The following is a 24,706-nucleotide window of genomic DNA, read 5'->3' on the forward strand; positions in this document are numbered from 1 at the left end:
GTCCCCTGCATCGGCAGGCAGACTCCCAACCACTGCGCCACCAGGGAAGCCCTGGCAGGTGGATTTTTAACCACTGCGCCACCTGGGAAGCCCCAGATCTTTTTTTTTTTAAATAAACTTCAGTTACAACAATGTATTTTTTTAATTCATTATTTATTTATTTTATTTATTTTTGGCTGCATTGAGTTTTAGTTGCGGCACGCGGGATCTTCATTGAGGCATGCAGATCTTTCATTGCGGCGCCCGGGCTTCTCTCTAGTTGTGGCATGTGGGTTTTCTCTTCTCTAGTTGTGGCATGCAGGCTCCAGGGCATGTGGGTTCCATAGTTGTGGCGTGCAGGTTCCAGAGCGCGTGGGCTCTGTAGTTTGCGGCATGAGGGCCCTCTAGTTGAGGCATGCGAGCTCAGTAGTTGTGGCACACGGGCTTAGTTGCCCCACGGCATGCGGGACCTTAGTTCTCTGACCAGGGATCGAATCCGCGTCCATTGCATTGTAAGGAGGATTCTTTACCACTGGAGCACCAGGGAAGTCCCGAACCCAGATCTTTTGAATCTTTTTTTTTTTTTTTTTGCGGTATGCGGGCCTCTCATCGCTGCGGCCTCTCCCGTTGCGGAGCACAGGCTCTGGATGCGCAGGCTCAGCGGCCATGCTTCCCGGGCCCAGCCACTCCGCGGCATGTGGGATCTTCCCGGATCAGGGCACGAACCCATGTCCCCCGCATCGGCAGGCGGACTCCCAACCACTGCGCCACCAGGGAAGCCCCTTTTGAATCTTTTGAATTAGTTTTTCTAATTTATCAAGCTGCCTCCCAAACCCCTCGTTGGACACATGTGTTAACAGCTAGCATTCATCTAACTAACCCTGTTCCAAGCACTGTCTTAGGCACTTTACCTGGAGAAACTCATTTAATATTTTCAACAACTCTGTGAAATTGCTATTAACAACTACATTTTATAGATAAGGAAATTGAGGTACAGAAAAATTAAGTATCTGCCCAAGGTTACACTGTTAGACTATGGTTTGCTGATATTTGAAGCCAGGCAGTCTGTTGTTAGAGCCAGTGCTCTTTACCACTCTGCCCTGTTGCTCCTGTGAACCTAGAAAAGGACATTAAAAGGCTGATGTACTTCACTCATGGAGACCAAGGAGCAGACAAGTAAATGTGATATTTCTCTCTACAGGCCTCTCCACTCAGGCCATTTGGCGCCGACTATGGGATGAGCTGATGAAGACAAGGCCTTCCAGTTTGGAAGTAAGTTAAGGCACCAGGTAGAACTCTGGCCTGACTTTGCACAGTGAAAGCAGGAATAGCACACAAACACAAGCTGGGTACTGGTAAAGTGCAGGGGCAGGCATGGAATGAATTTGGGAAGAGGTCTCTGATGGCTTGTCACGAAGTTCTTTTCATTTGACATTTGTCACTGACTTGCTTGCTCACCATGTTTGCAGGTGACACAAAACAGGGAAAGGTAGTGATCACAATGGATGGCAGAACCTGGATTCAGATCTTGACAGGGCTGGAGCAATGGTCAAACCTAACAAGATGAAATTTAGCAGAATAAACCAACTCTCCACTTGAGTCTAAAAAATTCTAATTGCATGACCTCAGGGTAGTGGGTGGAGGGGTCTGGCTTAGCAGCAGCTAGAACAAAAAAGATTAAGGGGGTTTAGTCTACATTGTGCTAAAGCCACTCATATAATGACTGTATCCTGAGCTGTGTGAACTAATGTAACTATAATGTAGACTGAAAGACAAGGGGGATGATAGACCTGCTTGACTCTGCAGTGGTCAGGCTATCCCTGGAGTATGGAGAAAGAAGTCAAAGCCACATCATGTGAGTCACATTTGGAAGACTGGAGATGTTTTTCCTGAAAAAGAGAAGACTTGGGGAACATGAACTGTCTTGAAATATTTGAAAGAGGGATTAACAGACTTGTTCTGGGTGGAAGCTAAAGGAGGATAAATTTTTGCTAAACTGTAGAATTTTTAAACTCTGAGGTTATTGGTGATGAAACAAGCTAATTCCAGAGGTAATAAGCTTCGCATCACTAAGTGTTTAATAGAGTCTGGATAACCCCACCTGACACAAGGGTACTGTATCAATAGAAGAAGTTTGGCATTGTTGGAGATATTGGACAAGATACTTTTAGGGGTCCTCTTAGCCCTTAGAATAATAAGATTCTATTATTCATTGGTTCAAATATAACTCACTGGAGCTCTCATTTAAACAGAATTCCTTTTACTGCTCCATAATTCGGTGATAGGACAGATTGAGTTCAATAAACATTTACTCAAACTTACCACATACCACATCTTATGCTGAATATTCGAGGTATAGACACAATCCCTAATCTTGAGGAACTGTCAGTTTAGTGGGGAAATCTACAAACAAATACATCATGTATGGTAGGCCAAGTGGTATGATCGAGTGTAGCGAGAAGGTTGAAGGAAAAGGGAGTAAGAAAATCTTTCCTAGGAAGTAGTATTTGAACTGGGCTTTATATAGTGAATGAGGCCAAATGACAAGAGAACAAGCTCTTATCAGAAATTGGAGATTTATTTTGTGGGGATACACTAGGTTCAGTAATAACATTCAGCTCCATATCCTTCAGCTTTTCCACTTCTAGATCTAGATGTAGCCCCTGGAGTTCAGCATAATGACATTGAGGCCCAATGAAATTATCAGGCATTATGTATAGGAGTTAGGCCTTATGAGGAAGAGAAGTGGACACAAGAATGTTAAGAAACGGCAACAGCTTCCGGCAACCTTTAAAGAAACATGAGATTCACTTTGTCACAGTGTCTCCCAAGTAGTATGGTTGACTAACAGGTGATGGAGACTGTAATATCTTTCTCTTTGAGAAAGCTTTTTCCACCATTATCTCAAGCTTCCTGGGAAGGAATGTCTATTTGTTATCTGTTTCCTTGTCTCAGAGTATTTCAGAATATATAGGAAGCCCCAGGCCTGGTGGCCTAACAGTCACCTACACAGAAGTCCTGACTTGAAGCATCATATCCATTCCAGAGGGTGTCTGCTTCCACTTCCCACTTTTGCATAACACTAACCTTCACTTCATTCATAATTCAGACAGTTATTGAGTGACTGTTCAGTTCCAGGCAATATGCTAGGTTCTAGGTATACAGTGGTGAGCAAGATAGAGTACCTGGTTGCTTATGGAGCAACAGTATTTCAGACTGTGTAGTACTAGTGTATATGTGTATTAAGAGATCTGCAGAATAAAATAGATATTCTGGAGACAAAGCAATGGGGAAATGAAGGATTATTCAATCAGTGGTTCTCTAGTAACTGGTTAACCATTTGGACAAAATAAAGTTAGAGCCTCACTTTACAATATACTCAATTTCTATATAGATTAAAGATTACATTGTAAAAAGTAAAAGCACAAAACAGTTTTAAAAAAGAATAAAGGTGACTGGTTATCTAATCTCAGGGTGGAGAGTGCTAGTAAATAGGCAGAACCAAAAAAGAAAATATGGACATATCTGGCCACATAAAATGACAACACTATAAATACAATTTAAAAGGCACATAAAAGAATGTTTGCAACTATATTTGCAATATAAAAGGATACAGAAGATAAGACAGGCGAACAGTAGAATAAAATGAATACAGATTTGGACAAGTTTCAAAATATACAAAAATCTCCAATAAAGTAAAAAATGTTCAATCTCATTAATAATTTAAAAAATGGGAAAGTAAAATTATACCTCTTAAATTAGTGAAGTATTGTTTTAATTTGGTTTTGTTTTAAAAGATAATTCCAGGGGTGGGTAGGACTTGCATTTTAATATGCTGGTGGTGGGAGCAGAAATGTTACAACTTTCTTGGTGGGCAATCTGGTGATAATTGTCAAAAGTCTTTAAAATATTCAAATTCTTCAGCTAGAAATTTTAAGAAGTATATATCTTATGGTATATAAAACTGAGATACTCATGAAGATTTATTTCCAGATGTTCATTACAGCAAAGTTTAATATAAAAAGCTAGAAACAATTTAAGTATTCAATAATATAGAAATTATTAAATCTAGTACATCCATATTTTCAAAATATTAATAAAGTCATTCTAAAAATATTTAAATACATGGTGGTAAAAATGTTTAATGATGTGGTGATATGTAATGTTTAAAAAAAAAAGCCCAGCATTTGAAACTGTTCAGAATTGTCTCAGTGTTATAAACACAAATACCTATAGCTCATCACGTATACATATACACTCCAAAAAGTTGGTTTACACATGATTTTTGATTTGCTTCCTTATAGTTCCACAAACAATATTTGTTATCAGAAAAACAGTGGACGATATATAGTTTATGAGCATTTGCAGGCTCTAACAGTTTAGTACAAGAAAATATTTAGCTCTCCCTAGTTTGTACACACTTCTTCCTTCCCTACCAGTACCTGAGCTGCCAGCCCGTTGTGGATGGGCCAAGGACTGATTGTGTTGGTAAGCAAATGTCATGTCACCTCTTTGGTGGTGCCTCATTTCCCCTACTCTCCCCCAGAAGAAAGTATTTAAATCACTTTGCATTGTCTGAACTATAGTGTATGAACTATAGTGTACAAGTCCACAAAATGAGTGGCTTGGACTAGATCTCTCAGGTATTTTTCAGCTTTGAAGTTTTAGCATAGAATCTTCTACAAGGTGGTGATGGAATAAAATGCAGTGAATTGCTATCTGCTTATGCATTAATTCATGAGAAAGAAGCCATTGCAATAGTCAACTAGTTTTACATACTCATTTAATTTTCACAACAACTCTGTCATATAGGTGTAGTTTTCTTCCTCAGTTTACAGATGATGAAACTGAGGCAGAAAGAGGAAAAGTTACTTACCTAAGGTGACAGTTCATGAATGGCCGACCGGACATTCAAGTTGAGGCAGTCTGGCTCTGGAGTCTGGCTCTGGAGTGCATGCTCTTAATCACTATGTCATGCTGCTTTCACTGTGGTTATCACAGGTCTGGGGTGTTCCAATTTCAAATATTCTCTCGTATTGTCTTTGTAAACCAATAAAATGTCTGAAAAACCCAAGTATTTAGTTATCTAAAGTTCATATTCCACATGCCTTATAGTCGGAAACAGCCACAATATCTTGGTTCATGTTCACATATTTGTCCATATTTTAGGCCCAGATCTCATGGTAACCATCTATTTCACTTGTAAAGTTGAAGCCTTGCTAGGGATACCTGCAAGTATTTTTCAAGGCTGTGTGGGCCAGCAGATGTGTGAAAAAAGTGCTAGGATGAGGCAGGATTAAAGGATTCAGGACTACCCTCTTTGCTTCCACTTAAAGCTGAGTAGAGATTTGGTTGCCAGGTATTTTTTCTGCTGCCCTCAGGCCCCCACACTGCTGCTGGAGGGGCCTTTCTCACTTGTTGCTGCCATGCAGTTAGCTTAAACATGAAGTCGTTCCTAATTATTACCACAGCAGGGTCTTGGGGAATAGCTAGGGCAAAAGGAATGACACTTTTGCCTGAGAATAGGGGCCCACCTCCTGCCAAGAACCTCATATAAACTGAGCGTCAATCTGGTATGAGGGAATGCACTGAGGCAGGGTAGATACCAAAGGAAGTATCTTATTTTTAGCCTTTGGGAACCTCAGGCCCCACTACCTTCAGGTTGAATAAGCACCCTGCTTAACAGGCTGTGCCTCCATCCAGTCCATTTCACATTTCCCATGTGGGGTAATTATTATCATTAACAACAGGAGAAGTTACATTTTGTATTTTACAGTTTACAAGGTGCTTTAAACTTGCACTGTCTCATTTGATCTTCACAACAAACCTGTGAAGCAGGTGATATTTTCCACATTTTACAGATGAAGAAAGAGGTTTAAAGAGGTCCAGAGTATAGTGGCAGAGCTGGCACTTTTATCAAAGTCATCAGACTTTCTATGCACCTTAGGAGAGAATGGGGACTTAGAGAAATACTTAGAGAAATATCAATATTTGTCTCAATGTGTCCTTTGGGAGTAGGTAGCAGTAATTCCTAATCTCTGATATATACATCAGAATCATCTGGGCAAGGTTTACAAAATAAAGATGCATGGACCTTACCTCAGATGTAACATAATATAATCACCAAGTCTGGGTACATGGCATATGAATTTTGGGAAAAAGCTCCACAGTAAATTCTGATGTATATCAGAGCTTAAAAATCACTTGTGTTCAGTTCTTCTAAATGTTATCAGAATAGCCTGATGAAATCTCATACCCATGAAAGCAAAGTATTGCCTTGGAGAAAACTAAGGCACTAGTTTTCTAGTTGCTGCCTCCTCTCCAGGAATTTCTAACCTGGTTGGGATGAGATGTGTATACAGGCAGAGACTCAACATCATGAGACATATGTACCAACATCTAAGACCTGAGTAGTCAGTATCAGAGTTCCAACAAGAGAGGTAGGGGGGAGGGGTAGAAAGTGGGGCAGACACTCAATGAGACGAACAGCCTCAAAGAGCAAAATGTTGGTAGGTCTTCATGAAGTCTCTTTGATCTGGCAATGGAGAGCATTTCTGGCAGAGGTAGGAAAGGAAAAAGAAGGCACGTTTGGGTCAGTGAGGTGACCAGTTTCGCCAGAGCAAAGAATTCATGAGCAAGGTGTGGCAGATAAAGCTTCTCAGGTAGGCAGAGGCTATATTGTGGACAGCTTTCCCTGCCAGCCTAAGGAACTTCAAATGTGTTGCAGCACTGATCCCCTAAGCAGTGGGGAGACATTAGGGGTTTTAAAGGAGAATAATGTAATCAGAGTTTTGTTTTTTAATACAAAGATGAACCCAGTGGACTTGTGCAAAAGTTTGGGAAGGGGAACAAGCAGAGGAATCAGGAAGCTAATGAAGTAGCCAGGTGTTAGGTGATAAGGGTCTGAACAACGGTGGTAGTGTTAAGAATGGAAAGTTAGGATCAGGTTCTAAAAACAAGTGTGGAAGAACTCACAGGGTTGAATGTTTCAGTTGGGAGGCACTATAGTAATAGTCTCTGGAACCAAATTTCCTGGGTTCCAATCTTTTTTTTTTTTTTTTGGCTATGCCGTGCGGCTTGTAGGAACTTAGTTCCCCGACCAGGGATTGAACCTGGGCCCTCAGAAGTGAGAGCTCAGAGTCCTAACCACTGGATCACCAGGGAATTCCCTCCTGGGTTCAGATCCTAATCCTGCCCCTTAACTGTGTAACCACAGGCAATAACATTTGTGCCTTGGTTTTCTTACCTGTAAAGTGGATCTAATAGTAATATATACCTCAAAGATGTGAGGATTAAATGAACTTGCATACATTATTTAGAATGTTACCTGGCTCAGTAAACAGCTAGCTATTGGAAGGAAGGAAACTGGGTTCCATGGGTAGCACTTAGTATCACAGCTGTCTGGAATGTTCTCTGCTTTCAGAGCGTGACCTGTTGGCGAGCCAAGTTTATGGAGGCCTTTTTTTCCCATGTTCTACGTGGGACCATTGATGTGTCTTCTGACAGGCGTCTTTGTGACCAGCGCTTCTCACCTCTCCTGCATAGCTCCCGCCATGTCCGGCAGCTCACCATCTGCAACATGCTGCAGGGTGCAACTGAGCTGGTGGCTGAGCCCAATCGCAGGGTTCTGGAGACCCTGGCCAGTTCCCTGCACACCCTCAAGTTCCGCCACCTGCTGTTCTCTGATGTGGCTGCTCAGCAGTCACTTCGGCAGCTGTTGCATCAGCTTATTCACCATGGGGCTGTCAGCCAGGTGTCGCTGTACTCCTGGCCTGTACCCGAGTCCGCCCTTTTCATTCTTATCCTCACCATGAGTGCTGGCTTCTGGCAGCCAGGCCCTGGTGGCCCACCCTGCCGCCTCTGTGGGGAGGCCTCCCGAGGCCGGGCCCCATCCCGAGATGAAGGGTCCCTCCTGCTGGGCTCACGCCGGCCTCGCCGGGATGCTGCTGAGCGATGTGCTGCAGCCCTGATGGCCTCCCGGCGGAAGAGTGAAGCCAAGCAGACGGCCAGAGCCACACCTGCCGCTCGGGTAACACGCCGGAGCACACAGGAGAGCCTGACAGCAGGCGGGACAGACCCTAAGAGGGAGCCGCTCCCTCCAGCCACTTCCCATGAGGCTCCTGGCACCAAACGCCCACCCTCTGCTCCAGCCACCACCTCCTCTGCCTCTGCTTCCTCTTCTTCCACATCCTCATCTAAACGGGCTCCAGCTAGCTCAGCCCCACAGCCTAAGCCCCTAAAGCGTTTTAAGCGAGCTGCAGGGAAGAAGGGTGCTCGCACCCGTCAGGGGTCTGGTGCTGAATCTGAAGACCTATATGACTTTGTTTTCATTGTGGCGGGTGAGAAAGAGGATGGGGAAGAGATGGAGATCGGGGAAGTGGCTTGTGGAGCACTGGATGGATCAGATCCCAGCTGCCTGGGGCTTCCAGCACTGGAGGCCTCCCAAAGATTCCGCAGCATTTCCACCTTGGAGCTCTTCACAGTTCCACTCTCCACAGAGGCGGCTCTGACACTGTGCCACCTGCTGAGCTCCTGGGTGTCTCTGGAGAGCCTCACACTCTCCTATAATGGTGAGTGCCCTGGAGGGGCAGGGGTTGGGTCTCCCAGCAGCACCAGCTGTGTGCCCAACCCTGTGGAGGGGAATAGGGGGTATGATCAGGAAGCTGCCTCCTCACAGGGAGGCAGAAGGCACACACATGATATAGTGGCAGACTGTCAGTGCTAGAGAAGATGAACACAAGGTCTACAGGCTTGACTTAGTTGGAAGCAGGGGTTCCTGAGGGACAATGAGAATCTGAAGAGTCTACCTTAGATGTGGTAGGCAAACCAAGGACAGGTGGGAGAATATAGTATATACAGGGCCAACCAGGACTGAGGTTGGATCTCACTAGTCATACCAAAGCAGCTATATAAAAAGGTGTGGGATACCTTCTTTTTAAAAAAAAATCAGACCAGCAACCTGCAAAACAGCCCTCAGTTCTTTCCCATCTGGTTGTGCCCAGCTAGCCAAATTTCAGTTTGGCTAAATCCAGCAATCTGCCTAGGTTGCTGAACACTGCTAGAGAAAGTCACACAATTGCAGATTGGTGCTACTATATACATTCATGGTCATCATCCTCATATGAGCCCTGTTTGCAACATCAGCTCCATTCCTACCCTACCACTTCAAACCCTTCTTTTCCTCTCAGCAGATGACCACCTACTTCACAGAAAATAGAAGCCATCACACATGAACTCCTTCAACTTGTTAACCAACCTAGATACTCCTACACCTGCACTCTTCCTTTCTTCCTTCATCACAATGGGAAAAATGGCTGCCCTATCTAAGGCTAACTCTTCTGCCTGTGCTCTGGATACATACCCTCTTACCTCCTTAGGAAAGCACATTTTTCAAATGCCTCAATAAGAGCTAACTTTTATATACCGCCTACTATGCATCTGGCATATTTTAAATATTTTTAAAAATTATTTTATTTATTATTTTTGGCTGCATTGGGTCTTCATTGCTGCACGTGGGCTTTCTCTAGTTGTGGCGAGTGGGGGCTACTCTTTGTTGCGGTGTGAGGGCTTCTCATTGCAGTGGCTTCTCTTGTTGCGGAGCATGGGCTCTAGGCGCACAGGCTTCAGTAGTTGTGGCTCGCGGGCTCTAGAGCGCAGGCTTAGTAGCTGCAGCGCACAGGCTTAGTTGCTCCGCGGCATGTGGGATCTTCCCGGACCAGGGATTGAACCCTTGTGCCCTGCATTGGCAGGTGGATTCTTAACCACTGCGCCACCGGGGAAGCCCCTTTAAATATTCTTTAACTAATTTAATCCTTACAATTCTGAGGTCAAGTGACTTGCCCAGGATAAGTTAGTAAATTGTAAAGCTAGAATTCAAACCCAGGTAACCTGGCTCCAGAACTCATGCTTATAAACCACTTAATGCTGCCTCTCTTCTCTCAATCAGGTATCCACCAAAAACTACCACCACCACCTCCATCTATTCCATTTATTAACTACTGTCCTATTCTTCCATGCCCTTCAGAGACAACCTTAAGAGTCATCCGTGCCCTCTTCTCTCACAGCCACTCCAGCCTTGCTTACACCCCGTCTACTGCATCAAGGACCTCGAGGTGACCAACGTCATCCTTGTTGCTAAGTCCAATATATACCTTTCAGTCCTCATCTTAAATGAATTCTCGGCATCATCTGCTATTAAGTATTGTCTTCTTCGTGAAATAGTCTCATTTCTACTACCTCAAAATTTTCTGAGTTTTTTTCTCCTCCCTTTCTGGACATTACTTCTCTCAATGTTCAGAGATCCTCAAAACTCTCCCAGTTTACACATGCTTCCTGGACTTCGTTTCAAAGACCAACTATGCTGAGGACACCCCCATTTTATGACATTAGCCCAGATCCTCCTCCTAAACTCCAGACCTATTTATCCATCTGACACCTAGATATCACAGGATTCATAAACTACACTCCCCAACCTGAATGCATCTTCTTCCTTCTAAACAGACCTTCCTTCTGTTCTCAATGACATCACAGATGATTCAGTTGCTGAAAAGAAGCCTGGATTCTCTTACTCCACATATATTTGGCTACCAGGTGGTACAATCTCTCAGATTCATTTATCTCCACATTCTTAATTCAGACTACCATTATCTCTCACCTGGATTCATCATTTCAGCAGTTCCTTCTGACTCCATACACACCATACAACTCATGTTTTACACAACCCAAGCATTTTCAAAACTGCAAATCTGTCAATCATAAAAATTCAATGGCTTCTTGTCACTGTGTTTTTACTTAGAGGGCCATTCATGTTCTTACCCTGCTTACCTCTATAGTTGAATCGTCCCTCCCTCATACTTTACACACCAGCCACATTGAGTATTTCTCAGTTCTTGGAACCTGCCACTCTTTCTCCTTCAGGTCTTGATATATGCCAAGTTCACTCTGCCAGTCACTCCTCCTCCTTTTAGCCTCTTTTATGTTCTTTAGGACTCAGCCAGTCTCTTTACTGACGAAAGCTAAATTGGGTGTTAAGTATCCATCCTTTTACTTCCACAGCACTCTACTTCCCCAGTTCCCATCATGTGCTTTTGTTATCAGGCTGTATAGGCAGGAACAAGATCTGCTGCTCATGACTACCTAGCAAAAAAACATGCTTACCAGGTGCTTACCATGGGTAAGGTTTAGTTGAATGAATGAATCAAAAGGAGACTGCTCAGTCCAAGGAGAGATAAAGGTGTGGCTTCCAAGGAATTATTTGCTCTGTGGCATTAAGCAACTGCCCTAACCTTTCTGGATCCTACTCCCTTCTGTGGGATGTGGTTATCGTTTTCAGCCCTATTCCCACCCAATGAATTTAAAAGTATTCCCTATTGGATCACTGTCACTCTCCTGCTTAGTTTTCAGATGTTCCCCATGACCTATAGGAAAAGTCCAGAGATGTCTGCTGCTGTCTGGGCCCATCATTCAGCTAGCAGCCACATGCTGTCCCACCACATCCTATCTTCTGTTTTGTGACTCTGCCCTGACTGATGTTTGAGGGCATGGCCCAGTAGAGGAGGCATCAGTAAGCTGGTTACCTGAGGAAAAAGCAAGACAACGGATGAATAGCTGAGAATGATTTAAAATAATCTGACCCAAAGCTCAGATTTGGTAGTTATCAACAGAAAGATCTGGAGTTGTATCTATTACCCCTACTGATACTCCCACATGACTGACCCAATCTCTTTCCTGCCATAGGCCTGGGCTCTAATATCTTCCGCCTGCTAGATAGCCTGCGGGCCCTGTCAAGCCAGGCTGGATGCCGCCTCCGTGCCCTGCATCTCAGTGACCTGTTCTCACCACTGCCCATCCTGGAGCTGACACGTGCCATTGTGCGAGCCCTGCCCCTGTTGCGGGTCCTCTCTATTCGTGTCGACCACCCTAGCCAGAGGGACAGCCCTGCAGTACCAGGGAACGCAGGGCCCCCTAGCCACATAATTGGGGACGAGGAGATACCAGGTGAAGTACTATGCATGTGTGTCCATCTCCACAGAGGTGTGCAGGTCTGTTTGTGTGGGGAAGGCGGAAGATCTCTAATCCAGGCCAGTCACCACACATTCCTGGCTTATCTGTAATTTGTTGCCTTTAGAGCCTGTCCTTAAAGATAACCATGGGTTGGATAGATCCCAGACCAACACTAGCCCCGTAGGGAGTGACTATGGCAGATCTGTCTCCAGAAGGGGGTCTGAACCAAGAACAGACCTGACAGTTAGACTAGATTGGGTCCCCACGCTGTATGTCCCCTTAGTTCCTGCATGTCTCATGTGCCACCATGCTGCATACTCTATACTCTACTTGTGTCTGATTAGTTGTGTCCTTGGATTAAAAGCACCGTTAAGGACAAGGACTAAATCGTATATTAGCATACTGCCTCGCATATAGTAGGCACTCAAGGACAAGTAGACGAATAAATGATTTTTCAGTGAATCCTTTAAGGACAGGATGGGACCTGCAATGGGAGAGAGGTAGCAATGGCCAGCTGTAATCTTCTCTCCCTACCATATCCAGAAAACTGCCTGGAACAGCTGGAGATGGGATTTCCACGGGGAGCCCAGCCAGCCCCACTGCTCTGCTCTGTACTGAAGGCCTCAGGTTCTCTGCAGCAGCTGTCCCTGGATAGTGCCACCTTTGCCTCTCCCCAAGATTTTGGGCTTGTGTTGCAGACACTCAAAGGTAGGACCCAGTTAGAATGGTAAAGGGAGAATAGAAAGGGACTTTGCATTGTTCTTTGAGAACACAAAGGTCCATGAACTTTCCCGATCCAGAGTACAACCTAGCTCTGAAGAGGCTGAGCTTCCACGACATGAATCTGGCTGACTGTCAGAGTGAGGTGCTGTTTTTGCTACAGAATCTGACTCTTCAAGGTAAGTTCATCCAGAGCCTGGGGCATTCGTGGGTCCTCACTGCAGATCTGCCACGGTCTCACTGAGTGAGCAAGCCACTGTTCTTTTCTTGGCCTTATGTCAACTATAAAATGATCACAGAACCTGCATCACCTTCCTTCTAAAGGGTCCCCTACTCAACTCTTCCTATACTAAACATGGGAAATTACTCACTTGGAGACTGCTTCACCTAAAAGTTTTTCTTACCTTCCAGTGGCTGACAAATGATGGTGGTGGGAAGGGATAAATGTGCTGCCAGGAGCCCCCTCATAGACTTGTAGCTAATGCCCACCCCTGCATAGAAGGAAGTATATGGAGGTCTGTGCAGAGAGCCTCCCCTGTAGGCTCAATCTCTGGTTTGAATACTGACTTAGTTGCAGCCTTGCTTGGGGTTCTGGCCAAATTATTTTCTCCTTCTGGGACTCGGTAAAATGCTCATACCCCTTGCTAAGGCCCTGGGGCCGGAGGGGCAGCACCAGTTCTCATGCTGCCATCAGAACTTATTCCACTTTCTCTTGACAGAGATTACCTTCTCCTTCTGCCGTCTGTTTGAGAAGCGCCCAGCCCAATTTCTGCCTGAGATGGTTGCTGCTATGAAGGGCAACTCCACACTGAAGGGCCTCCGGCTGCCGGGGAACCGCCTGGGTGGGGGCAGGGCCCTGAGGAGGGAGAGGGGGAAGGAGCCAGTCCTTTGACTTAGAAATTCAGTGGGTGAAGGCATACACCTCTCCACTGGGAAGACAGGGGTTGGGATATAGTTGTGCTGGGGCTTTAGGAGTCTGGGCTTCTCCCCAGCCAGAACTGGGTTGGGATACCCTTGTTCCCTGTTCTTGGGTAGAGGTGATGAGTATTTCTCCCCTTCTCCCCAGGGAATGCTGGCCTACTGGCCCTGGCAGATGTATTCTCAGAAGATTCATCCTCCTCTCTCTGTCAGCTGGATATCAGGTACATGTGGGTGTGGGGAAGGTGAAGGGAGGGCAACGACAAGGGATGGAGCTGCAGGGACACAGACCAGGGATTAGCTGGCTCCTGGGTGTCTAATCCTTCTCACCCCTACCAGTTCCAACTGCATCAAGCCAGATGGGCTTCTGGAGTTTGCCAAGCGGCTGGAGCGCTGGGGCCGTGGGGCCTTTGGTCACCTGCGCCTCTTCCAGAACTGGCTGGACCAGGATGCAGTCACAGCCAGGGAAGCCATCCGACGGCTCCGCGCCACCTGCCATGTGGTTAGCGACTCGTGGGACTCATCCCAAGCCTTCGCAGATTATGTCAGCACCATGTGATGGGCCCATGCCTCACAGGCCCATACTCAGTACCATCAGCTTGCAGGGGCTGAGGCATGGGCTGCCCAGAACTCCCAACCACCAATTCTATCTTTCTCTTTCTGTCACCTTTTTTCTCTTTCTTCCTTTTGCCCTTGCACTGAGGTCTTGGGACGCTTTGATGGGGCCCAGCAAAGGCATTCCCACAACTGGGTTTAGAGCCTTTGGGCTCCTTACTCAGTACCCTGGGCCAGGAGGTCACAGTGGTCATTAATCACTGAGGACAGCCCCCACCCCCTTCCCTGCCCCAGGGTTCCTGCTTTCCCTCCTCAAGCAGTTACCCAGGCTTTAGTGAAGTGTAGGAGTGCCCACTACCAGGCCTCTCCTCTACTGGGCTCACCATGCTGCTCCCAGGCCTCAGTCCCTTTCATACCTTTATTCCTTTCTTTTTTTTAACCAAAAAAGTTTTTCTTATAAAATAAATTTTGGGCAAACATCATGCAGCCCTTCTTGATGATTTTTCTCTCAGAGAACATAATTCAACAGTGCCCTGTGGGGCAGGGAGCCCCCTTTCCCCAACTTCTTCCTCTAACAGCTACACACCAGACCAGCTGGTTATCAGTGGAGGCCCTGCTGCTCCTCATGGGAATGCTGGTGGAAGACGAAGGTGATGGCAGTGGAAGCAGCATCCCAGGCAGCCTGGAGTACCTCATCCTTGAGCCCCCGCTTATCAGTGGTATGGTTCCACTGAGCCAGGTCTGAGGTGCAGTCAGAACCATCAGGGGGTGGCCAGACCTGGCGGTTGTTGACACAGCGGTGGCAGCGCAACCTGCGGGCAGAGGACAGAGCTGTGGTTACTGTAGATCCCATCTCCATGCTGTGTAGGGTGTTCAGAGGTAATGGCCAGCAGGGCACTCCACCCACCTGTCATGTGTGTCACTGGGGCTAGCCTCATCCAGGGTAAACAGCTCCTTCAACTCGCCTAGAGAGAAGTGCCGCTCCACATCCTGCTCCTCGTCCACCACACAGCTGCTTAGTGCCTTCTTGTGGCTCTGACGCTGAAAGATCTTCTCCTCAATGGTTCCTGCCTAGGGGTGGGGGGTAGGGGTGGAAGCCAGGGCTAAGTCACCTCCAAACATAGGGGGCAGGAAAACCCAGGGGTTGAAACTATAGCCACCCAAGAGAAGGGGAGATGAATGAGAAGAGTCTTGCAGCAATACCTCTGTTCATCTAAGCCAGCGGTCCACAACCTTTTTGGCACTAGGGACTGGTGGTTTCGTGGAAGACAATTTTTATACAGACTGGTGACGGGTGGGGGTGGGTGGGGAATGGCTCAGGTGGTTAACACGAGCAATGGGGAGCCCCAGATGAAGCTTTGCTCACTTGCTGCTCACCTCCTGCTGTGTGGCCCAGTTCCTAACAGGCCGTGGATCAGTTCCAGTCCCTGGACCAAGGGTTGGGGACCCCTGATCTAAGCCCATTTTCCCAGTCTATCTTTTGGGAATATGACTTGTGCATGTCTGCCCACCCAGGATATTTTCTGTACCAATGGAGGATTCCAGGGCCTCGCTAAATTTCTTCAGGGTGGGCTGAGGTTTGTCTGCAGCAGCAGATCTCCACACCAAGTCCAAATCTCACTCACTCAAGTAAATGTCATTTGGGTATCCTATGCCAGGCCCTGTGCTAATGCCAGGATACAAAGAAGAATCCAATATGATCCTTATTCTTAAACTCATAGACTACTGGGGGAGAGAGAGACATATAATTGGTACAATGATAGAAATCTGTATAGGATACCCAGGGACCCACAAGAGGGATGGTGGAATGGAATAATGTCGAAAAGCTTGAAATTAAGGATTACCCTTGAGCTGAATCTTGAAAAATGAATAAATGGTTTACAAGGAAAGAGAGAAGGCATTCCACGTATAAGAAAAAAATCAATAAGCCTGGCCTACTAGAGGACTGTGAGGAGTTTGGCCTGTCTAGAGGATGGTAGGAGTACAGTACGTAAGAGCTGGGACTGAGAAAGCCCCATACTGGAGAAACTTGGATGCCAGGCTAAAGAGCTTGGCCTTGTCTTGGAAGTGAAAAGCAAAGTTAGAATTTTTAGAAAGCTCATTCCAGAAGTAGTTGTGAAGAATGGGTTATGATAAGACCAAAGGTAAAGAATTAGGAAGTCAGATGACTGTGATTTTAGTATGGGATGGAGAGGAAGGTTAGATTAAGGAAATTTTGAGAAGGTAAAATCAATGGTATAATTAGAATCTGGTTAGGAAACAGAGAATGGTCCAGTAGGATGATACCCAGATTTAGGTTGGGTGGATAACAGAGCCATTAAATGACAAAATTCAGAAGGGGATACTCGTAAGACATTTAAGTAGAAATATACAGTAGGTGATGGAAATATGGGTCTAGAACTCAGGTAAGAGATCTGGGCTAAAAAGTTAATTAGAGACTTGGCAATATAATGAGTGCATATAATCACAGCGGTAGGAAAACCAGAGTGGAGTTTCCAAAGAGAAAAGAATTTTAAGATTTGTAGCCAACAGTGTCAGATATACAAAGAAGAAAAATCAAGAGTCTCTTATTTCAGCAATTAGGAAGCCAATACATCGAAAGCAGGTTCAGTGGCATAACTGGTCAGATAAGTGAATAGGAGATGAGATGAAGTAAATCTGTAGGCTTTGGAAAAATCTGACAGTGAATGAATGAAAAGTAACCCAAGGTAGTCACTGCAATAGGACAGTGTTGAGAAACTTGTTTTTAAGGAGAGCTACTTGACAATGTTTACAGACTTCAGGGAAATAAAGGATAAACTGATCAACTAAGAAAGGAAAGGATAGAAAAAGGGTCTAGAGCAGAGCTGGAATGATAAGCCTCGAACAGAGAGGAAGGAAATGATTTTCCTTTGAGAATGGAAGGGAAGAGCAGGTGTAAAGACTGACAGAGAGAGGAAATTAGGCAAGAGAATTTAAGCTTGGTAGCCTACATTTTCTCTGTGAAGTAGAAGACAAAGTCTCTCCAGAAAGAAGGAAAGACAGGGCCAGGTAGGAAGCTTGAGGAAAGTGGTGAAGGCTTGAAGTAGCTGGTGAAGGAAATGAGATATGGCCCTGCTCAAAATGGACAATTAATCTGTGGTAGCGCCAATCTGTAAACACAAGCTGTATCTGGTGCAGAAGCTGAAGCTGAGAACAGCTGTAAGGATCCACATGGAGTAGGTATTAGGGGAAGAGTGGCTGAAAGGATGCACGATGAGGATCAGGCTGAAGAGAAAGGGAAGCCAGACTGGGAGGAGCTGGGGCGGGGGTAACTAGGGACGTAAGGTTGAAACAGATATAGGAGGTATGAGAAAGCTGGAAGGACAGGAAATGAGAGTAGAATGATAGGTATTAAAGTTCTGGGTACTATGTAATTTTGGTACTGTTACAAGTTCCATACTGTGGCCTTTGGAATAATGAGAGTAAAAAAATGAGGGGGAGGACTTCCCTGGTGGCACAGTGGTTAAGAATCCGCCTGCCAATGCAGGGGACACAGGTTTGAGCCCTGGTCCGGGAATATCCCACATGCCACGAACCAACTAAGCCCGTGCTCCACAGCTACTGAGCCTGTGCTCTAGAGCTCGCGAGCCACAACTACTGAGTCCACATGCCTAGAGCTGAGCTCTGAAACAAGAGAAGCCACCGCTCAATAAGCCTGTGCACCACAACAAAGAGCAGGCCCCACTCACAGCAACTACAGAAAGCCCGCAAGCAGCAATGAAGACCCAACAAGGAAGACCCAATGCAGCCAAAAATAAATAATTTTTTTTTTTTTTTTTTTTTAAAAAGGGACTTCCCTGGTGGTGCAGTGGTTGGGAATCTGCCTGCCAATGCAGGGGACACGGGTTCGAGCCTTGGTCCGGGAAGATCCCACATGCTGTGGAGCAACTAAGCCCGTGCGCCACACTTACTGAGCCTGCACTCTAGAGGCCAGGAGCCACTACTGAGCCCGCATGCCACAACTACTGAAGCCCACGCGCCTAGAGCTTGTGCTCCGCAACAAGAGAAGCCACTGCAATAAGAAGCCTGCTCAACACAACGAAGAGTAGCCCCCGCTCGCCACAACTAGAGAAAGCCCACATGCAGCAACAAAGACCCAAGGCAGCCAAAAATAAATAAATAAAAAATAAAGTTAAAAAAAAAATGAGGGGGAGTTAAAGAGGTCATTAGAGATGAAGTCAAGGAAACGTGAAGGCCAGAGTGCTGGAAAATTGCATGGTCCTTGAAGTCAGCCAGGATGATAGCTGGATTTGGGGAAGAAATGAAGACTGAACTGGTATCCAAAGTTATTGATGAATTAGGTAAACAGGAGAAGGTAGATGACTGTAGCAAGGAAAAGAGGGTAGTCAAGACAACATGAGCTTCAAAAGAGGTACTATAGAATGGATGATCTGACTGATCACTGAGAACTTGAAGAATGCCAATACCACTTCTTAGCCCCGTGGGACACTGAGTGTGAGAAGACTACAAGGCAAGTGGTACAGAAATCAGGTGTAAGAGAAAGCAAGTGTCCTGTGAAAAGGATGAGGCCACAGGGGAGTTTGTTAACTACTGCACAGGCATCCAGAGGGCACAGTAAGAAGGGTCTGAGGAACAGGGTGGTGAGAGAGGGAGAGAAAAGAAGAATAAAGAGCTCCAGGCTAAGCCCATAGCCTGGCCACTGTTACAGGCAGAGGGGCCAAAGAGGCAATGAGAAACAACCCAAGGTGGTCCTGAAAGTCTTATTCCACGACCCACACCTACGCTGACCATTATCACCATCCTTACAGAGAGCAGGCGATAGATATAGCAGGTCTTCTTTTGACCATCACGCCAGACCCGGGCCATGGCTTGTTCATCATTGGCTGGGTTCCAGTCAGGGTCAAACATGACCAGTCGGTTAGCCCCAATGAGATTGAGGCCACAGCCCCCAGCTTTGCTGCTCAGCATGAAGACAAAGTCAGGACTCTGGAAAGAGAAGAAGGAGAAAAAGAACCACTTACAGCCCAAACTAAGAATCTTGCTCAGCCCAGCCAACTGTTCTCTCATGTGCAGACCAATTGTGAGGACCACCAGTTTGCCTACCTACCAGCCAGTTTGCCAGCCCACAAGGTCAGTTCCCAGTACAGCCATCACCAACCAATCAGCCTAACCCTACCACACCCACCAGAAAAAAAAAGTCGAGAGACCTAAAGCAGAGCCCCTTTGTAGATTCTGTCAACCCTTAGTTCTGATGTTATTGCATTAGTGGTGTGGGGACAGGAGCTGTGCACTTACGGACGGATTGTTGAAGCGCTCCACAACCTTGGCTCGCTTCTTAATGGACATTGTGCCATCCAAGCGAACATATAAGTACCTGAAGGGGAATCCAAAGATCAAATCATGAAGGAAGCAGAGCCCCCTTGGAGCCAGAGCTACTGAAGGGACTGAACTAACCATGCTTGAAGGCTGTTCATATACAGCCTGAAACCCTAAACTCCCAAAGGGAGTGGCAGGGAGCTAAGGGCTAGGACTGTCCTGTGGAGTATATGAAGGACAAAGGACTATTCTGCTTGGAGATGGAATTATGGCCATTGCAGCAATAAGGGAACAGGCATCTTCTGGAAAGTCCCTCCTGCATCCACATCTTGGTCCGTATCCACCAACCCGAACACCTACTTTTCCTAGGGGTATAGTAGGAGAGGTACCCCTTTGACAGCTCTTCCCTACCTTCGGGCCCGGCAGAGTTTCTCAAAGAGGTCCAATGTCTGAGTGTAATTGGACACCAGCACTACTTTGTCACTGCTGCGACTTCGGGTCACCGCCAGAATGTAATCAAGGACCAGCATCTTACCTGGGGAGATCAACAACCATTAGCACCCAATGGGCCATCCCAATGGCCCAGGATTCTTACTCTTGATATCCTGCCGTGAGACAGAATAGATCTAGCACAAAGAGACAACCTCCCACCCCTCTTCCCAGAGGAGCCCAAAGACTGGTAGGAAAGGACTCACCTGACAGCTGAGGCTCTAGAGCCTTGGAGCTATACCCAGGGGGAAATATGTCCAAGGTACCTTCAAAGCCATTCTCTTCCTCCACACACTTGTCATAGATTAGAGCTGGATCTGAAAAAAACTCCAAAATGCCAGCTACATTGCTTTCAGAAGTTTCCACTTCAATGCTCACTAGAACGCCCTCTAGAAGCCTACCCAGACCTTCCTCAGCACCAGATTTGCTTGTTTCCAAATCCCAGTGTGCAGTCAGTGCCACCTGGGATCATGAGTGGACAATTTTGCTCACTAGTGTGTTCTGTGTTCTCCCAACAAGAGGTGAGCTATACCAGACAGGGAAAAGTTTGTTATTTTTCCCCCTGTCCAATATTTTATATGCATATGTGTGTGTGCACACACTCACGCACAGTCCTATATATTCCAAGCATCAAGCATGGGTCAGGCAAAGGATAAGCTAAATTTTCCAAAGCAAAAGGTCTGGTTTAGAGTACACAATACATGAGCTCATGCCTTGTGGAGGCATAGAATTACATGTGGCCTCTATGAGGACTATGGACAAGTTTTAGTGAAGGTGGCTGAACTACCTTCCTTGCTCACTCTCACAGAGGACCCCAGCACACGGATCCAACTCACGATTACATAGTTTCTTTAGTGAAGTGATGGAAGAAAGGGAAGACACACTCATCTTGCCCTCACACAACTCTTCTGCTGGCTTGGCCTGTCTCAAAAACCTCTTGTATAATTCAGTCTGAAGGGGTGTCAGCCTGAAAAAGAAAAAAAAAAAGGAGCTGGGTCACCAGGAAATGCTGGACCACACTTCTGCCCTCTAAGGACACACTGAGAGCCCAGCCATACCTCAGGGACTGAGCTTTTACCCACTCACTCCACACCCCTCAGTTGAGTTCAGTACCTACAACAAACCACCTGCTCGATCTTCACAGGCAGATATTTAGAAAGGATATCAGATGTCCTCCGTATCAGGCACCTGGGAGAACAAGATAAAAAGACAAGGGGCTGATAAAACTGCCACGCTAATACCAGAATAAAAGCTACCACCCAAAGGACCAAGACTGATTTTCTTGTGTAGTATCAAATGTCAGAAACCCATTAGCCCTATGGCAAATATATCTATACCAGGGTCTCAGTCACGGGAACAGAGACTCTTTCAAACAGTCTAGCTCAGACGGACAACTCTCTCTTCGCCTTCAAAAGGTCAGCTGCCTTTCAAGAGAAGGAAGAGGTCTACTAAGCCTGGTCCTCTGACAGGGGAAGTAAGCTGTAAACCACTGAGCCCTAATGGAAGTTTCTGCTTGCATTTGCCCAAATGCCTGCTGCCACACGGCCCAAGGTTCAATGAAAGTATGCCCATACTACCTGGCAGACCAGGAAGGACAGGATCAGGCACCTAAGCAGCAGCTCCTAAGAGCACACTGACTCTCCTTCCTGCCATCTTAACCTGAGAGGGAGATGCCTGTTGGCAAAAGCAAGACTCTTCAGGAAGCAAATCATCAAGTACACATAACTACAACAGAGGACTCCAGAATGTACCTGCCCCTTGAGCTATGTGGCCCCCCTGGAGAGAGCCTTGTCAGCCTGGGAGCCATACCCATCCTTCAGATCTACTACCTGTCACAGAAAGCTATGGGACGTGGGAAGGGACGTCTGGTGCTTTAGGGGTGAGACTGACTGAGAGGAAACTTCTGAAGTACTAACAATGCTCCAAGGGATATTTTGCTCAGGAAGTTTAGCAACAGAAAAAAGCTTCCTCAGCAGGATGCTAAGTGGCACCAAACCAGACCACAGGGCCCAAGGTCAGGAAGAAAGCAGGGAATCAGCCTGCAAGACCCCTTCATTTATTCAGTGACTACTGTCAGGGCACAATCCCACTCTCTTAGGAGAATCCCAGACCTCAAGGCCAAGGCCACAAAGGATTGGCTTTGGATGGCTAAGGAGGCAATTCTGATGACCCAATGTGGGGGGACCCAAAGGGAGGTACTACTGTCTAGCCCACACCCCCATTACCTATTCACAATGCTGATGAGCTCCCGCAGTCGCTCCTCTCCTAGATGCCTATCTTCCTCACTGGCAGCTGCATCTCGACCCTTCAAAATTGGCAATTCAAAATGCTTCTTGAACTCCTGGGCAGTTCCTAAGCACAGGAGAAAAGGCATTAAAGAATATAGAAAAGTAAAGACTTTCCCACTGCTAGTAACAGCAGACTACTTTGTCACAGACCAACCTTTTATTGAGAACAACAAAGCTGAACAAATTATAGACAATTTCTGTTTGAACGGATCAGAGAGCTAAGAGCAAAGCAGCAAAGACTTGAAAGGCCAAATAATAAGACAGAAAGTAGATCAAAACCCAAATACATAACTAATTACATTAAATGTAAATGGACCAAATAATCCAATTGTCAAACTGGATTTTTTTTTAATAGCCCATCTATATACTGCTTATAAGAGATGAAGTAGCATGTACAATGAGGTACAAGACAGTCCTCAAGTGGGACTTCCCTGGTGGTCCAGTGGTTAAGACTCCACGCTTCCACTGCAGAGGGCACAGGTTGGGGAACTAAAATCCCACATGCCATGCAGTGCGGCCAAAACAACAACAAAAAAAACAAAAAACAGTCCTCAACTTATTATGATGGTTTGACTTATGAATTTTCGACTTTATGATTGTGTGGAAGCAATATGCATTCAGTAGAAACTATACTTCAAATTTTTAATTTTGATCTTTTCCCAGGCTAGCAATATGAAATGCCATACTCTCTCTTGATACTGGGCAGCAACAGCGAGCCACAGCTCCCAGTCAGCCACGTGATCATGAGGGTTAACAACCGATATACTTATAACCATTCTATGCCCATACAATTATTCTGTTTTTCACTTACAGTACAGTATTCAATAAATTACATGAGATATCCAGCACTTTATTATAAAATAGGATTTGTGTGAAATGCTTTTATCCACTGTAGGCTAATTTAAGTGTTCTGAGCACATTTCAGGTAGGCTAGGCTAAGTTATGATGTTTGACATTAAATGCTTTTTTTCCTTCAAGGTGTATAATTATTTTATATGCCGCATACCACTTTATATTTTATGATTTTTTTTGGTTGGGATGCCCTGCCACATGGCATGCAGGATCTTAGTTCCCTGACAAGGGATCAAACCTGTACCCCTGCAGTAGAAGCGTGGAGTCTTAACCACTGGAACACCAGGGAAGTCCCTTAAATGCATTTTTGACTTAAAATATTTTCAACTTACAATGGGTTTAGCGGCATAGAACCCCATCATAAGTTGAGGAAGATCTGTACTGATACATGCTACAATATGGATGAACCTTCATAACATTAATGCTAAGTATAAGAAGCCAAACACAAAAGGTCCCATATTACATGATTCCATTTATAGAAAATATTCACAATAGGCAAGTTCATAGAGACAGAAAGCAGACTGGTAGTTGATAGGGGTTGGGGGTAAGTGAGGATAGGGAGCAACTGTCTAATGAGTATAGGGTTTTGTTTTGGCCAGAAATTTAAAGGGTCAGGTACCTCACAAAAGAGGATCTCCAAATGGCCAATGAACAAATTAAAAGGTGTTCAACTCTTTTTTTTAAACAATCTTTTTTTTTTTTAATATTATTTATTTATTTGGCTGCGCCGGATCTTAGCTGTGGCATGCAGGATCTTCGTTGCCACGTGCAGGATATTTAGTTGAGGCATGTGGACTCTTAGCTGCTGCACACGTGTGGGATCTAGTTCCCTGACCAGGGATTGAACCCAGGTCCCCTGCACTCACTGGGAGCACAGAGTCTTAAACACTAGACCACCAGGGAAGGCCCAAAGGTGTTTGAGTTTTATTCAACATTAAATAAATGCAATGAAATATCACTAAACACCCACCCAGAATGACTAAAATTTTTTTTAAAATGTGTCCTAAAGATAAATATTGGTGATGCTATAAAACAGAGGCCAGCATACTATAGCCATGGGCCAGCCACCTGTTTCTATAAATAGTTTTATTAGAACACATCCATGCTCATTCATTTACATTTTATGGCTGCTTTCATACTGCAATAGCAGAGCTGAGTAGCTGTGACAGAGACAGTATGGCCTACGAGCCTAAAATAACTATCTAGCCTTTTTTTGGGGCTATCTACCCTTTTAAGAAAAAATTTGCTGGCCCCTGATGTAGAGTTACTGGAATTTTCATATACTGCCGGTACAATCACTCTGGAAAACTGGAGTATCTACTAGGGTTAAACACACGCATAACATATGACCCAGCAATTCCACTCTTAAGACAGAGGAACACATACTATGCTCAGGTAAAAAAAATGTACAAGGGCTTCCCTGGTGGCGCAGTGGTTGAGAGTCTGCCTGCTGATGCAGGGGAAGCGGGTTCATGCCCTGGTCTGGGAAGATCCCACATGCCACGGAGCAGCTAGGCCCGTGAGCCATGGCTGGTGAGCCTGCAGGTCCAGAGCCTGGGCTCCGCAACCGGAGAGGGCACAAAAGGGAGAGGGCCACGGACCCA

The 24,706-nt window shown here is 45.7% G+C and overlaps 2 protein-coding genes across 3 annotated transcripts in view; one reads left to right on the top strand and one right to left on the bottom strand.

The window, feature by feature from the left end:
- The window catches only part of LRRC41 (leucine rich repeat containing 41), a 20,040-nt gene extending 5,383 nt beyond the window's left edge, over positions 1-14,657 (top strand). The window contains exons 2-9 of the mRNA XM_007463957.1: positions 1,181-1,251; positions 7,403-8,549; positions 11,716-11,976; positions 12,526-12,690; positions 12,783-12,881; positions 13,422-13,544; positions 13,769-13,844; positions 13,960-14,657. Coding sequence (XP_007464019.1) covers positions 1,181-1,251; positions 7,403-8,549; positions 11,716-11,976; positions 12,526-12,690; positions 12,783-12,881; positions 13,422-13,544; positions 13,769-13,844; positions 13,960-14,179 — 2,162 coding nt within the window. The 3' untranslated portion in view covers positions 14,180-14,657. The remainder of the gene's footprint in view (positions 1-1,180; positions 1,252-7,402; positions 8,550-11,715; positions 11,977-12,525; positions 12,691-12,782; positions 12,882-13,421; positions 13,545-13,768; positions 13,845-13,959) is intronic.
- Positions 14,581-24,706, bottom strand: part of RAD54L (RAD54 like) — a 26,165-nt gene continuing 16,039 nt past the window's right edge. For both annotated transcript variants that reach the window (XM_007463948.1, XM_007463949.1), the window contains exons 10-18: positions 22,188-22,314; positions 21,076-21,150; positions 20,799-20,929; positions 20,169-20,279; positions 19,885-20,008; positions 19,453-19,531; positions 18,964-19,143; positions 15,083-15,246; positions 14,581-14,987 (exon numbers count right to left, since the gene is read on the bottom strand). In XM_007463948.1, the coding sequence (XP_007464010.1) occupies positions 14,777-14,987; positions 15,083-15,246; positions 18,964-19,143; positions 19,453-19,531; positions 19,885-20,008; positions 20,169-20,279; positions 20,799-20,929; positions 21,076-21,150; positions 22,188-22,314 (1,202 nt within the window). In that variant the 3' untranslated portion in view covers positions 14,581-14,776. The remainder of the gene's footprint in view (positions 14,988-15,082; positions 15,247-18,963; positions 19,144-19,452; positions 19,532-19,884; positions 20,009-20,168; positions 20,280-20,798; positions 20,930-21,075; positions 21,151-22,187; positions 22,315-24,706) is intronic.

The sequence above is a fragment of the Lipotes vexillifer genome, unplaced genomic scaffold (assembly GCF_000442215.2).
Source record: "Lipotes vexillifer unplaced genomic scaffold, Lipotes_vexillifer_v1.1 scaffold13, whole genome shotgun sequence".
NCBI lineage: Eukaryota > Metazoa > Chordata > Mammalia > Artiodactyla > Lipotidae > Lipotes > Lipotes vexillifer.